The 15763-nt window shown below is 40.5% G+C and overlaps 1 protein-coding gene across 3 annotated transcripts in view; it reads left to right on the top strand.

Annotated features, from left to right (window-relative positions):
* SPOP (speckle type BTB/POZ protein) overlaps window positions 1-10945 on the top strand; it is a 73109-nt gene extending 62164 nt beyond the window's left edge. For all 3 annotated transcript variants that reach the window (XM_012789711.3, XM_012789712.2, XM_075994484.1), the window contains 5 exons: window positions 9-186; window positions 3206-3261; window positions 3763-3885; window positions 8061-8203; window positions 9684-10945. In XM_012789711.3, the coding sequence (XP_012645165.1) occupies window positions 9-186; window positions 3206-3261; window positions 3763-3885; window positions 8061-8203; window positions 9684-9828 (645 nt within the window). In that variant the 3' untranslated portion in view covers window positions 9829-10945. The remainder of the gene's footprint in view (window positions 1-8; window positions 187-3205; window positions 3262-3762; window positions 3886-8060; window positions 8204-9683) is intronic.
* The last annotated feature ends 4818 nt before the right edge of the window (window positions 10946-15763 follow it).

Raw genomic sequence — 15763 nt, forward strand, 5'->3', positions numbered from 1 at the left:
TTTCGCAGGTGAGTGTGGTGCAAGATTCCGTCAACATTTCTGGCCAGAATACTATGAATATGGTGAAAGTTCCTGAGTGCCGGTTGGCAGATGAGTTAGGAGGACTCTGGGAGAATTCTCGGTTCACAGACTGCTGCTTATGTGTTGCTGGCCAGGAATTCCAGGCTCACAAAGCTATCTTAGCAGGTTGGTATTTATTCCTGAGGAGCTTGCTTTGTAGTTTTGTTGAAACAAGGAAAAACAGCGGCTGCATAATCACCTTTTGAACAATTTCAACTTCTTGAACTCAGCTGCAAAAAATACCCTATAACTAAATATATTTTTATATTGCAGTGACATTAGTGCACATAACCAAAAAAGCTGCTCGCCATAAAAATAATATTTCTGTTTTTCCTCTCTGTAGTGGGCTTAGGCCATCATCTTAAAGGAATGGACGATGATGTACAAAGGTATTGAATGCCTTTATCCCTATAGGGCACATGTCAGAGCACTGGTTAAGAGCAGGTGTCAGTCCCTAGACAAGGGCCTAGGATGTAAAGGAGAGGATTCTGGACTCAGGACTAAATACCACCTAGCTAACTCCCCAGCCCTGAAGAGCTTAGCCTCTGTAATATAAACACACCAAAGAATGAAACTGTTGCCCTGACATGAAGGATCAAGTCTCGCTCTGATGCGTCCTTGGTCTTTAAGATCAGAGAGAATTGACATTGAGGACAAACTGATGAAGGAGGACTGACTTCACCACACAGGAAAGGGTAGCAGTCAGCCACAAACTTCTCTTCACACCATAAGACCTAAGGAAAGAGTGCATGAAACTCCAGACAACACACTTCTAACCGAGACCCTGACTGACTAGCATTCTAAAATACACATGTGGTAAAACCTCAATCTTCCATAGTCTAACCATTTTCCTGTTCCTCTCTCAATTAGGTGTTTTTTCCTCTCTCAATTAGGTGTTACTGGGTAATGCTCAAGGAAGTCATTAACTCTTAGGTTAGTGTCGCCACACTTAGCTAGGCCCTCAACACTGCCAATCAATCTTTCCAAAGATGTATATAGTCAGCTCCCTTTCTTTTTCTCCACAATAGCTATTTGAAACCTTAACCACTCCTCTCTAACCTCCAACTCCTAAAAGATGACCTTGCCTACTTCTCTAGGAGAAAACTGAGGCCCTTTTGTCGGAATTCCCTCAACTCCTGCTCTCATGTCACATGCATTCTCTGGGGAGGAGATATTATTCCTCTTGGACAAAGCAGACGGTTTTTCCTACATCTGCTCTGTTTTATATCCCATCCTGCCTTCTCATAAATCTTAGTCTACCATTTCTACCCTTGCTGTATGGTATCTTTACCATCTCTGTTTCTCTTATTGTCTCTTCACCCTTAGTCTGTTATTCTCTCTCTCTCTTTTCAAGTTAGCACATTCACTGTCTGCATCTTTCCTCCTACTTATCCTCAGATCACCTCCATGCTACAAAGGCAATTTCCCAAAGTTACATGATCTGTTAGTTCCTAAATTCAAGAGACTCTTTTAGTTCGTATACTGTTTAACTCTTTTGTCCTGGTTTTCTCCTGGTTTTCTGGCTGCTTCTAACTGTGGCCTGCCTCCCTCTTCTTCACCCATCCCTTTAAACATTGGTGAGCTCTAATGGCCTGTTTCAATTCTGTTTTCACTCTCCTATTCTCTCTGAGTGGTTTTACTTATTCTCATTGCATCAGCTGCTGTCTATCTACTGATGACCCCCTGGACATATCTGCTGCTTTGGACCCTCACCCCTTTTCTTAAAAGCACCAGTCCCTTAGCCTTTAATTGCTGTAACATACTTATTTAGTACCTCATAGTCTATAATCCATCTGAGATAAGAACAATGAGAATTAATATTCTTTTGCTATAGATTAAGAGATCGAGATTCAGAGGTTCAGTGATTTGCCCAAGATTATGTGGTTAGAAAATGGCAGACCTAAAATTAGTCCTTTCTGACAGAAACCATAGGCCAAGAGTTCAGTTCTCTGTTAACTCAGAGCCCTAGTACATAGGCTATCTGTTCTGTCACTCCTAGATAGTGGTTGGTAGTCTCAGCTCTGATCATAACCCTTAATATATTCAACAACATGAAGAAATTTAAGTTTTTAGCCATTTTATTAGTTTTCCTAGTTGAAATTGTTTACTTTTCATGGTGTTCATTGGACTAGAATAGGCTTAGGTTACAGCACTGTTCCCTAATAAGAGAAATTAAATACTGAGAAAGAAGATTTTATCAGGTAAGGTGCCTTGAAGGGGCCATAAATCATAAAAATACCTTAAGATTTTTTTTCCTGCCTCGTTGGGGCAATACCATCTTCATTAAGAATGCATAGCTTGGCCAGGCGCGGTGGCTCACGCCTGTAATCCTAGCACTCTGGGAGGCCGAGGCAGGCAGATCGCTCAAGGTCAGGAGTTCGAAACCACCCTGAGCAAGAGTGAGACCCCATCTCTACTATAAATAGAAACAAATTAATTGGCCAACTAATATATATAGAAAAAAATTAGCCGGGCATGGTGGTGCATGCCTGTAGTCCCAGCTACTCAGGAGGCTGAGGCAGGAGGATTGCTTGAGCCCAGGAGGTTGAGGTTGCTGTGAGTGAGGCTGACGCCAGGGCACTCATTCTAGCCTGGGCAACAAAGCAAGACTCTGTCTCAAAAAAAAAAAAGAATGCATAGCTTGGAAGGACAGACAACCTGCCATAAATGAGCATGCACCTTATCTAGTTAGTGGATGCCATCATGCCCAGTTCTTGACCTTCTTGCTGTGTGGTCCCCAGAGGTGGAGAAAGCATGGGGTCATTGTTCCAGGCAAAACCCCCCAGGTATTAGGACACCCTGTTTGACCATGAAGGACCTTCTATTTGAATCCCAGATCTATACAGAGACTATATTAATAGTATTGTCATCCAACATAGATTACTTGAGTAATTCCCTTAAAGTATAAATAGTTAGAATAGAGTTAAAAAGAAATTATTTTGAAAGTAGTGGTTTCTTTTTTTCCTTCATGTATTATAATTCCTCATTATAATAGGTAAAGAAAGGAATTTTATAATTCTGGTATAATTTGAGGCTAAGGCCCCTTTGTGTAGCAGGAAAGAATATGATCTCTTCATCATAACTCGAAGAACTAAGAGATTTCAATGTGATAACCTTTTCTGTTTGTTCCCCTTTCACTTTGTAGCTCGTTCTCCAGTTTTTAGTGCCATGTTTGAACATGAAATGGAGGAGAGCAAAAAGGTATGTAACAGGATAAAGACATGGCTTTTTAGCCAGGTGAATAGAGTCAGATGATTTCACAGTTTGGCCACAGATTTATTTTCCTAGTTATTTTTTTCGTACTGTGTCGTTAAAATAGAGTACAGGTCCCTGAACAGACACATTCTGAGAACAGAAAGAGGTGGTCTGGAAATATTCTAGATAAACTGGACTCACTTATTCCCCAGGCAGATCATCCAAATAGTTTTGGGAGACAGTGTTTAGACATGTGTTTCTACACAGAAAACTCAGGAAAAGAAAGGTGAAAAATCAAAGATATAGTTGTTTTGCTGCTGTGTTTGAGAAAACAAAGATAGAACATATGATGGGAGAAAAGTCTATTATAAGGCAAAGAGAAATTTTTCATTCATGTTTGATTTTAAATGTTATAAGCCTCTATTTTCACCAGAGCTTAAAATTATAAAAATAGTTTAGGAGTTTTTTCTGTTGGAAGGTTTCTTATTTTCAGTTTTTTTGGCTTAGAATCGAGTTGAAATCAATGATGTGGAGCCTGAAGTTTTTAAGGAAATGATGTGCTTCATTTACACGGGGAAGGCTCCAAACCTCGACAAAATGGCTGATGATTTGCTGGCAGCTGCTGACAAGGTGAGATAAGAATAGAAAAGTAATCAGAAGTCTAGGAGTTATTGTGACCTCTTGAGTTAGTCCTGGTTTATACATACTGTTCCAGCACAATGGTTCATAGCACCCTTTTTATTCTCAAAAGCGTCCTGCTTTGAATAGTAAACTACATATGCTTACCATAAGTACGGAAAAAAGGATGAGTTTGATATTTACCTCTCTTCTTTTCCCCGTCTCAACTTTAACCACAGGGATAGTAAAAACTCAGGTAAGACTAGTGTTTGGATTGTGCTTTATAATTTGCAAAATGTTTGAGTTTATTAACTTATTAAACTTTGTCAGTAAGAGAATACAGTCAGCCCTCTGTATCCACGTGGATTCAGCCAACCTTGGATCAAAAATATTTGAGAAAAAAGAAACAAATAACAATACAACAATAAAAAATAATATGAATAAAAAACCAATATAGGCCGGGCGCGGTGGCTCAAGCCTGTAATCCTAGCACTCTGGGAGGCCGAGGCGGGCGGATTGTTCGAGGTTAGGAGTTCGAAACCAGCCTGAGCAAGAGCAAGACCCCGTCTCTACTATAAATAGAAAGAAATTAATTGGCCAACTAATATATATATATATATATATATATATAAAATTAGCTGGGCATGGTGGCACATGCCTGTAGTCCCAGCTACTCGGGAGGCTGAGGCAGAAGGATTGCTTGAGCCCAGAGTTTGAGGTTGCTGTGAGCTAGGCTGACGCCACGGCACTCACTCTAGCCTGGGCAACAAAGTGAGACTCTGTCTCAAAAAAAAAAAAAAAAAAAATATAGTATAACAACTACATAGCATTTACATTGTATTAGGTATTATAGATAATCTACGGATGATGTAAAGTATGTCAATTATATGTAAATACTACACCATTTTATATAAGGAACTAGAGCATCTAGATTTTGGTATTTGTGGGAGCTCTGGAACCAATCCCCCAAGGATACTGAAGGATGACTGTAATCTTTTACCTAATGTCCTGTGTAATCTTTTACCTAATGTCCTGGTTAGCATTTACAACTTTTACCCAAGTAGTTTTTGAAATACAGTGTTTCTTCAAAATTATAAGATGATTAATAACTCTTTGGGTGCTACTGCAGTAAATATATACTTTGTAAGACACATTTGTATTTGAGAGATATTAAAGTACGGAAATAAAAATGTGGATCTTAGAATCAAAGAAATGTGGTGATTACCTAAAACAACAGGTCAGTAATTCTCCATATTAGGTGAAATATTATCAGATATTAGGTTGAGGGGTACAAGTTGTGAAACATTTGCTGTTTGCTGCAAAATTTCTGACTGTAGCATGTTAATGTGCACTGTGAGTTTTCTAAAGGGGAATATGATGGGTAGCATCTCTCTAATTTAGCTAATCCTGGAATCATTTTTTTCAAGGATCACCTAGAGGATTAGTGGTCCTCAAAACACCCTCCATTGTGTAGATGCCTCAAGAGAGAACTTAGTGGCCTGCCCTCCCAGGCCCTGTGGTCTAGGGAAACACCACCTACAGGGGGAGGGATGAAAGGATTGGTATTTACCCAGGAAAGCTTTTCTTGTTTTGGGGGGCAGAAGCGATTGGTGTGAGGGTGTTAAAAAGGCTTAAATCCTTGCCAGCAATAGACCCTGTGAGAAAGTTCTCTGCTGAAAGTGCCTTCTTCCTGCCAAGATGCTGCAACATTCATCTGAGGGAAAAGCAGACTCTGGCTTAGAGGCACCAAAGCCTTCCCATGATCTTCTCCTGGGGATAGTCTCCTTCCACTTGCCTTTTGCCTGAGGACAATGCCTATGTTTATAGTGGAGGTTTTATCTTTATTGGTCAGCTTTTTGGAGTATTTGTAGAGGATGGGGCATGTAAGCCCAATTAATGCTACTGATGAAGAAGATTGGAATAATAACTCTATCCTTCTTATCACCTTTCAAGGCCTTATTAGTACAATTAAGCAATGTGAAAATCCCATGCCCTTCTAGTCCACCTCAATTCTGACCAAGGGAAGCTTGCTTTTAATGGAGAGAGTAAGAAATCTTCACTGCAAGCTCTGGCAAAGTATAAGACATAGCCTAATGCCTGCCTTTTATAAAGTTAATATGATTCTGCCTGACCTGCTCCCTTATTTTCAATGAAGTGGTCACTTATGCTTATACACATCAGGTATTAATCCCCCTCCTCTTCTAGATCCCAGAAGGATAAGTAGTAGTATTGCAAGGCCCACCTTTAGACAGAAACACTCAGACTCAGAGTTGTACATTCATAGAGCCAAGGTTAAACTTCTGTGTCCCTGGGTTTTCATTCTGGCTCCTCAGCCCGTGAACCTACTGCCAACTGACTGGGAGTGCACGGGTCATGGGATGATCATCCTGAATCACCATGCCAAGGATGGAGTTTTCAGAACATCTTAAGTTTTTAACAGATAAAGGTGTTGAATCACAGCAGTGCTTTAAGTTTACGAATGAGAACTAACTGAAGGGTACATTTTCAAATTCCATTCAAACATTCCTATTAGACAGTCTTTGCTCCACGCCTATTTGAAAACATTTTTACCTTTACACCTCATTGTGAGTTTTAGGAAAACAGAATAAGATTTCTTTCATGGAAGGATCTAAACACCTAGAATTTACCCAAGAGGCTGAAACAGCTTCTTCTGAGCTTTTCCAGTCTCCTGGGGACATGTGTAATTAGACCAAAAACAAAACAAAACACGTTGGCCAGGCCTGGGAGACAAAATTTCAATCTCTCGAGTAAGTACTGCCATTAGGCAGGTTTTTCAGAAACATAATTAAGAAAAAAAACTTTGTCCCCAGGGGACAAGAATGGCTACTTTTGTCTAATTATGGAGTGGGGATCAGGGCTATTCACAGTAAAAGTCCTTTTAAAAGAATGTATTGAGCAAGGATAAGAGGAATAGTGTGGGCAGCACTGTATAAAGACTGAACATTCACTCAACCTTTTCCAGCCTTTTAAAACAAAAGTGGCAACCTCATTTCTTGCTTGTCTATTGTCATTCCTGCTTTCTGTTGAAACTGTTTTCCAGTTACTTAAATGTAAAAAATTAAAGCTGCACCAAAACCAATAAAAGTCTCTTTTTGCTGCAGGAGATCACAGTGCCAGCAGATATGCCTCCTCACCCAGAATTCATAACATTGAAATTGTCCTAGTTTGATTGCCATGATTCAGCCTGGAGGGGCCTTGTGTCATTGAGTTCTGGGGCCCTCAAGATAAGGCCTATAGGGAGACTGTGCATAGCCTCAAAGCAAACTGTTCTCCTGTGAACTGATTAAAGACATTTTATTTTGTGCCTCCTATTTCCTTCCTCTTTCTTATCCCTGAAGTTCCTTAGTCAGTTCATAATCTCATATTAGAGAGCAAGTAGTGGAGTTGCAGCAAAACCAATCAGCTAGATCAAATGTGCCCAGCATTAACCTAGGCCTTCTATTTCAAGAACACTTATGCCCTTTACTTAGAAAATAGAGGTTTTTAAAGTGAAATTGGATTCAGGGTCTCTGCTGCTTTGTCTTTTTACCCCAAGAATCTTAACCTCAACCCCAATAAAACAGGACTCCATTTATCCTTTTCTATTTAAAAGGAGACCTTGGGTTGACTCTCATTCAGGAACTACTAGTGGCAGAGATGTTGGTGAAAGTCACCACAGGGCTCCTTTTCACAGCCTGATGGGCCAGTTAGGATATCCTGCTGGGCTAGTGACAATGGTTAAGTAGAAAGGACTGTGCTTCACTCTAGTCTGGCTCTAAATAAAAGGATTGCAGAAATTTTAAATGTAGTCTTATTGACTTGAAGCAGTCTAATGCCTCATTGTAAGGGTTGGTTGGTAATGGTTTAAGAAATACTTTAATCACAGTCAGGAGGTAGAGTAAACTTTAGGATGTAGGTCTGCTCTGTAATTGCCATTTTTCTAATAGGTAGCCTGTAGAACTTGAATGGCAGCTCCCCAGGTTGTTTTAGCTGTCTTCATTTCAAGCTTAAATATCTAACCTTCAGAGTATGGTTATGTTTTATAATTGCAGTAGTAGCTTTTTATGGTCTGTGCAGTTCTGTTCAGGTAATGCAGTTACATGATGGTACAGCTAAAGAAAACAGCTTCAGTAGTGCTCTGCCCAGAGCCCTTGCTCTCTGACTACAGCAGTGCTTGTGTTTTACAGTACGCCCTGGAGCGTTTAAAGGTCATGTGTGAGGATGCCCTCTGCAGTAACCTGTCCGTGGAGAACGCCGCAGAGATTCTCATCCTGGCTGACCTCCACAGTGCAGATCAGCTGAAAACTCAGGCGGTGGATTTCATCAACTAGTGAGTTGGCATCTTCAAAGTTCTTCTTTCAGAACAGTTGGATAGCTAAAGAAATGAGAAAGGCTTTGAATTAGTAAGTAAAACAGACAAAGTAGCTTCATTAACCTTTGGATAGTAAGTATAGAGTTTTATCTTTTCCTTCACTTGACAGTATGGAAAATGGTTTTGCTTTCATAAGTTGAATACTGTTGTGAGTAAAATGTTTTACTTCCTTATAGTGATCAGGACTGATGAAAATGATAACTTGCTGGCCTAAAAAAGCTGTGTGCTTTTGGTATCATCTTTAGTTCACACTCAGTGACTTAATAAAAGACATAAAGATTTCTAGGAGAATAGAAGTTTTTTTTATGAGTTAGTAAAATGTATCTAATGTTCAATTGTGGAATTGGAGAAAGAGAAGGAATAATCAATTGCTGTGGTTGTTCGGTACTGTTTTGAGAAAGAAACATTCATTCCGCTGGGTCTGTTCCTTCATCTTAAGTGACAGATAACCTGGCCATATTACCTGAAATAATTAACCTGAAATAATTTGAAGGGGCCAAAATGAGTTGTGACTACAACCCCATCTTCTTAGTAGGGCATGTTCTTTTCCCTTTCCTAGTGGGGAACAAAAGTTGGAAAAAAACCAAGGAAACAAAGCCCTCACAGCAGCAGTTCTGAGATGAGTGTCTACCTAAGACACTCATGTCTACCTAAGACATTCCAGGTAGATGAGTGAACAAAATTCAATGCAGAAAATGCCCAAGGACAGGAAATATTGTCCTTTAGGTCTAGTTGTAAGATTGTTTCTAAGGAGTTACTGACTGAAGCAGAATGGGGAGGGACAAGACCAGTAAAATGTTAGTTCTATTGAGTGTTGACTATGTGCTGACACTTGCTTGGTGCTTTTTAGATATTAACTCAACCATTGAAGAAGTATAGTTATTATCTCCTCTTTTTATTTATTTATTTATTTTATTTTAGCGTATTATGGGGGTACAAGTGTTAAGGTTACTTATATTGCCCATGCCCCTTTCCCCCCTCGATATATCCTCTTTTTTGATAATCAGATAGGCCACAGGCTATGATCAGTTTTGTGGTGACTAGACTGGTAAATGGCAAAGCCAGGTGGAGGCTCAGAGCTCTCTGACTGAGGGAACCCTTGCACCTTCTCTTTACTGGCCTCAACTGTGAATACAAAGAACATTGACAACATTGACAACGTTGAGATGAGCTGGGGGAACGTTCCATTTTTTTTTTATTTTTGGGAGTATAGTGGCTCAAAGTCCTGGTTTTCTGAATCAAAACAGTCACAACTCAGTCATCAGTCTGCACATTGCCTAACAAGCAAATTCTCATGCATATTAGGGGTTCTGTTTGAGTGTTGCTTGCATTGATACCCTTTACACCAAACACTAGAAAATTAGGCTATCTGGGTAGCTGTTCAGTCCATCTTTTGCTCACTCCCTTGGTAACCCCTCTCTCTCCACATTTCTCCTAGTCATGCTTCGGATGTCTTGGAGACCTCTGGGTGGAAGTCAATGGTGGTGTCACATCCCCACTTGGTGGCTGAGGCATACCGCTCACTGGCTTCAGCACAGTGCCCTTTCCTGGGACCCCCACGCAAACGCCTGAAGCAATCCTAAGATCCTGCCTGTTGTAAGACTTCGTTTATTTTCCAGAAGCAGCAGCCACTGTTGCTGCCACTGACCACCAGGTAGACAGCGCAATCTGTGGAGCTTTTACTCTGTTGCGAGGGGAAAAGACTGCTTGTGGCCCCAGACTTTTAAAACAGCACTAAATAACTTGGGGGAAACGGGGGTGGGGGGAGGGAAGGACCCAGGACTGGGGCTGTTCAACCTAATGAAAATCCTGTCGGTGCGTCACTGTGTTCCCTTTGGCCTGGCCGAGTTTGGTACTGTCGGGATTCAGTTTAGGCGCTGGCCCCGAGGACATCCAGCTGGTGGTACTTCGGAGAAACCTGTCTGCATCTGACTGAGCAGAACAAATCGTCAGGTGCCTGGAGCAAAAAGAAAAAAAAAAAAGAAAGGACATTGAGTTTTAAGAGAGGGGAAAAGGAAAGAAGAAAGGATTTTTGCAGAATTTCTCAAAAATCAGTTTGTGGATTCCAGTGGTATTTATATTGAAAAAAACAAATTGTAGTCCTTCCAACTGTGCTAAAACTTGGATATTTGTGAAAACTTCTCACCACCATACAAGTATCAGAAGAGCTCTCATTGTGTTAGCACTTATTGTTTGCAAGAACAGAATACATCCTTTTATGAAAAATGACAAATGAAAGTGAAAGGGGAAGGAGGTTATTTGATCTGGAAGATGAGTGTTTTGATGTGGTGGCTTTTGCAAAGATCTTTATGGTGTTGAAAACTGGAAAAAATAATTCATCCAGAATTCATACTGTCTTGACAAGAACCATGGTTCTCTGTTTTTAGATATTGTGGAAAATGTTTTTTGGCATTTTTCTCTGATTTTATTTCTCCTCCTGCCCCCCCTCCCTTTTTCTAAAAAACGAAAACAAAAAAACATACAAAACAAAAACAGAACAAGAAGAGAAGAGAAAAGAAAATTTTATTATTAATGCTGTGTGAAAAAAATCCCAGCCCAGATTGCTCAGCTGTTCATACCTGACTTGCCGCCTGCATAGGAGCCAGTTCTGTTCCTTCTGATTAGCCCCTCTTCCTACAGGGGAGAACTTCCAAATGTTAATTTTTTCTTTTTGAAAATATAAATAATTACTATTTTGTACTGTGTGGTATCTCTGGTCTTTTGTTTTACTCACCTGGCTTATCTCTTGTGTCAGAGTTCCTTAGGGGATTTTGAAGTCCTTCAGCTTGCAGAGATTATGTTTGAAATGTCCAGTAAGTAGTAGGGATTTATTGAGCCTCCGTAACCTCGAGCTTCTTTTGTAACCTATCAGCATCTGCTAGTCTATGTCCTTCTTGAATATCTCACAGTCATGTCCTGCTGAGGGATCAAACCCCTACCTCTACCAAGGCAAGTAATGGTAGTGGGCTTTTTCTGCACCCTGTATGTTTAAAGACCTAATCCCCATCTCCCTTCTCCTAACTAAATATAAAAAAATGCAGGAGACATGAATTTGGAGCTTTAAATAAAGGGAAATTGTTGTCTCTAACTGGTTGGTTCTGTCATTGACTTGATATGTTTCCAGAAAAGTTAATGTCTGAACTCCAGTGAGCTCTTAAGAATGCTCTGGGGCTCCCTATCTGCCTTTTTCATAGCCAGTAGAACAATGGGGTACATTGAAGAATGCACTGGCCATTTGGCTGAGATGTGTCTTATTTGACCTTAGATGGAGCTCAAATTTCACCTTCCATTTGCCTTCAATGGACTTTAGCCTTTGCAAAATTTGCAATTTTCATTTATCTTACCACCTCTAGAATGGATAGATACCATCTGTTATTAACATAATCAAAGGCAGGATTTGTTTATTAGAAACCACTCCATTGTAATTCCTGGTTTCCTAAGTGTCACCTGTATGAGGAAATGCCCAGTTCTCCATGTGCTGGCTGCTGTCCTGAGCCTCCTTGATCCTGGCGTTCCAGATCAGCCACAGATCCAGGGATCGGGGCAGACACAAGTCTTCTCTACCCATATTGTCTTTCAGGTAACTGCATTTACTCTGTAATTCTCAGTTTTCAGTTAACTTTCATACATAGTATTTCATTTGAACTTCCCAACAACTTGATGAGTTTGGTAGAACAGGTGAGAGATAGCATCTTCCCATTTCATAGATGAGAGAGGTTGAAATCCAGAGAAAAGACATGCTTGAGATCATGCAACTATTGAGTGCCAGATTTTCTAATGTATCCTACAGATTATGAAATTAACTTGAGGGAAGTTCCATTTCTGAAATGTTTAGGTATAAAACTGGAGCAAACCTACCTTCCTGTGGGAATAGTAAGAACAAAGCTCTGGAAAGGTGCCTCTGCTGGCCTGTTCTTCAGATGTTCCAGGAGGACAAACGAGACTAAAGATTTGCTTTCCTCTTCATTCACAGAAAGCTGTGGGTTGGGGGCTGCGTGGGTTCAGGGAATATGCCCTGAGGAGGGTAGCAGTCCTGGCACCTAGCTCCTAGCAGGATGAAGGTCTCTTCTGGGATTTTCAATATTTATGGAATTTCCAACATGGGCTTTCCTATGGGCACAAAACCATTAGAGTTTCAGGTTCAGGTGAAGCTGCTCGCTGCTTCTCCTATCATTATTTTATTATTTCTGGACATGTTTGTTTTTGTTTTAAATGATACAGTTGAAGCCATCTGGTTATGACAACATCAGAGCCCCAGCATACTGTTCATAAACCTCCCACTGCCACAACCCCCTCCCTAAGCTCCCCCACATCTGAAATTTAATTCAAGTTAACTCCACAATCTGGGGCATGTGCTGTCACTGCAGAGATGTCCGTGCCAGTGGAACAGTTGGAGATTTCAATTCCACAAGGATATGGCTTATTTATCAAAACAATATTTCAGGCAAGTAGTTTCACAGAACCTTTGGGGGGTTGCAGTTTCGATCCAAATGGATTATCTGGCATCATCCCTGTCTCCCCTTGTCCCCTGTTGTCAGTCCTCCTATACATCTGGCCACCCATAGAAAATTTTCCCCATCCCTATGTAAAGATTAAACTTCTGCATTGTTATTAGGCTTCTCAAACATGTTTATGAGTTTTTAAAAATGTGGATAAGATATGGCCCTCTTTTCACTGCTAAGGAAGGCTGCTGGCCTTTTAAATCTTAAAGAGCCCCCCCCCCCCCCCCCCCCCGTTTTTTAAATTACAGCCAGGAACATCAAGATCTTTCTTAGGCCAGAAGATCTCTGGCTTGACCACAGCTCTGCACATTCATTTGTAAATCTGGTTTAAATCTATTGTGGGATCTCCATATTGTATGAGTCTGTGCAGATGAAAGGAAACAGCTTGTATGTTTATGAGCAGAACAACAAACAGAGAGGGAGTTGAGCTGCACTTTGAAACTGACTGTTGCTTTGTTCTGGCTCTTCAACTCCTATAAAAGAACATCTAAATCCCCCCAACATGACTGTATTAGATCCTTTGGTTTCTCTTTGTCAAAGACAAATTCTTGGCTGGAGCCCAACCTTATTTTCCACAACTAATTATCTTTTTAATCAGTCTGAGCCCTGTGTGTTTCCTTTATCTCATGACTTTTCACTGAACTCTGCCCTACATCATTTAGATTCATTTCTAATGGTTTGCTGACTAATCTAACATTCAGGTGAGTATCACTGGGCTGCTTTTTATGTACATATATGCACAAGGCAGGTGTGTTTTCCCCCTTTTAATTTCAGAGGTGACCATGCCATGTTGGGGCCTTTGACCCGATAGGTGGACACCTCATGGAAACAGTTAGCAAGAAAGCCAGTATAGGATGATCAGTATTTGGGATAATGAGCTGGGAGGACCAGAAGCTTTGACCTCCAGATGAGAGCAGAAACTTGAATGTTGTTGACTGATGGGATCTTTATCCCGCTAAGCCATTAGCAAGATGATTGCTCCCCCTCTGTAAATCCTATAATGCTGGAGTAGAAAGTGGCATCTGGAATACTGTTTGGTTCTGATTTTTGCAGCTCTAGGAAAAAAAAGAATTTTAGACCTGAGGGAATTCAGTACAAGCAACAGAAATGATTAAGGAGTTGAAAGGGGATCAACTTCAGGGGGAAAATGTTATGAAGATAAAATATTAGTAACTCAAGTATGGGAATGTAGCACCAGTACCTGCAGTTTACAGATCTCACAGGAGTTCTGAACATTAGCTGGCTTATCTTGTACAACTCCTGTTCATTCCAATTGTGTATCTTGGGAAGGTGGTAATATAACTTCCTCAAGGTCACTCAGCCTGGCTCTGCGCCAAGAAACAACAGAAGGCCAAGGAATAAGCTTTGGGGCTTGGACCCAAAGACCAAAGAGAAGGAACAATGCCTGGTAAAAAAGTGGACACATCATGCGAAATGCTCACTTGAAATGGGGAGAGCTTTGGCCCCTGCAAGACCCTTAAAGGTGAGCTCTTGAGAAACTGAAAGAAAAAAGAAGGGACTCCACATATTTCACCTTCTTTTCATGTCTGAGAAGACAGACATCCAGGGATGTGAAGTGTTATGCTAAAGGTCACAGAGATTGAATTCCAGACCACTGGTTGAGCAAACAATTGCTTAGCACCTAGGAAACCCCAGACATTGTGCTAGGCTAGGCCTAGGGTGGAGGGTAGGGTTTTTGCTCTACTGGCTCAGTCTAATGGAGAAGGCAGAAACAAATAAACAGGCCATAGAATTGAGGACTGAAAAGAAGCTACTGAATTTAGCAGTAAGGAGGTCAGGAGTTACCTTAGAGCTGTTTCAGTCAAATGGTGGAGGTAGAAGCCAAGACTGATGAGGAGGTAAGCAAACACAGATTGAGTACTTTGCAGAAGTTAGGCAGAGAGAGAGAAGGGGACTCTCTTCCACTCTTAAGAACTTACATTTCAATCTCATCAACACATTTGTTTTTGTCTAGAAGTAATGGTGTACAGGTTTTTCCATAAAGTATGGACACTGTAGTGACTGATATTCATAATGAAAGTCATGTTTATAGAAAAATTATAGCTTTCAGTTGAGAAAGAAAACGAGTACCCTCAATCCTTACACAGTTTTGAGAATGATTTCCTACAGACATGTTTCTAGGACACTTCTTCAGCCTATCCATCTTCTAGGTGAAAGTTTGCCTCACACCTTAAAATGTTTTCATGGGCCAGTGGTTTAGTGGTGTGCTACCAAAGGTCTAATGTTCAGTTCCCAAATATGTAAGCCCCGATTGATAGCATGTGCCGGTTTTCATGGTGTAAATACTCCCGCCATGGCTGATGTCAAATTACCAAGGTGACGTTATCAAACTTGTAGGTGGGAAGAGATGCACAGCACAGCATCGCCTGTGACTCCATGTTGGAGAAACAATAGATGGAAGCAGCCTCAAGAGTATAGATATTAGTAAAATGTAAAATAATTGGGAAGAGATGAATTTTAACTACTTACTACCTTTACTAATTGTATGTTAATACAATTTCATTTTTTTTTTATTCCTTTATTTTTTTTTTTTTCCATTTTCAGTTGGCCAATTAACTTTTTTTTTTTTTTTTTTAGTAGAGACAGGGTCTCACTCTTGCTCAGGCTGGTCTTGAACTTCTGAGCTCAAACGATCCACCCGCCTCGGCCTCCCAGAGAGCTAGGATTACAGGCGTGAGCCACCGCGCCCGGCCCAATTTCATTTTTAATATAGATGTTTAACAACCAGTTCTCAAAATTCCTGAAAATTGTACTGATTGGCTCTAGAGAGCCCGTTTGAACCATCTCCATCCAGTACAACACTGGTATGGTTTCAAATTCGTCCTTCCAACACTTGTGTGCCTCATTATTCCCTGTTATCCCATAGCACCTTAAAACACATTCATGTAGTTTAAAGGCAAATGAAATACTGGCTTTTCAGAAATCTAAAGATACATTGACATTGATACATGAACCAATAGCCATATTACATATTTTACTCTCTCTCGTTAAATTA

This window comes from Microcebus murinus, chromosome 18 (genome assembly GCF_040939455.1).
Source record: "Microcebus murinus isolate Inina chromosome 18, M.murinus_Inina_mat1.0, whole genome shotgun sequence".
Lineage (NCBI taxonomy): Eukaryota > Metazoa > Chordata > Mammalia > Primates > Cheirogaleidae > Microcebus > Microcebus murinus.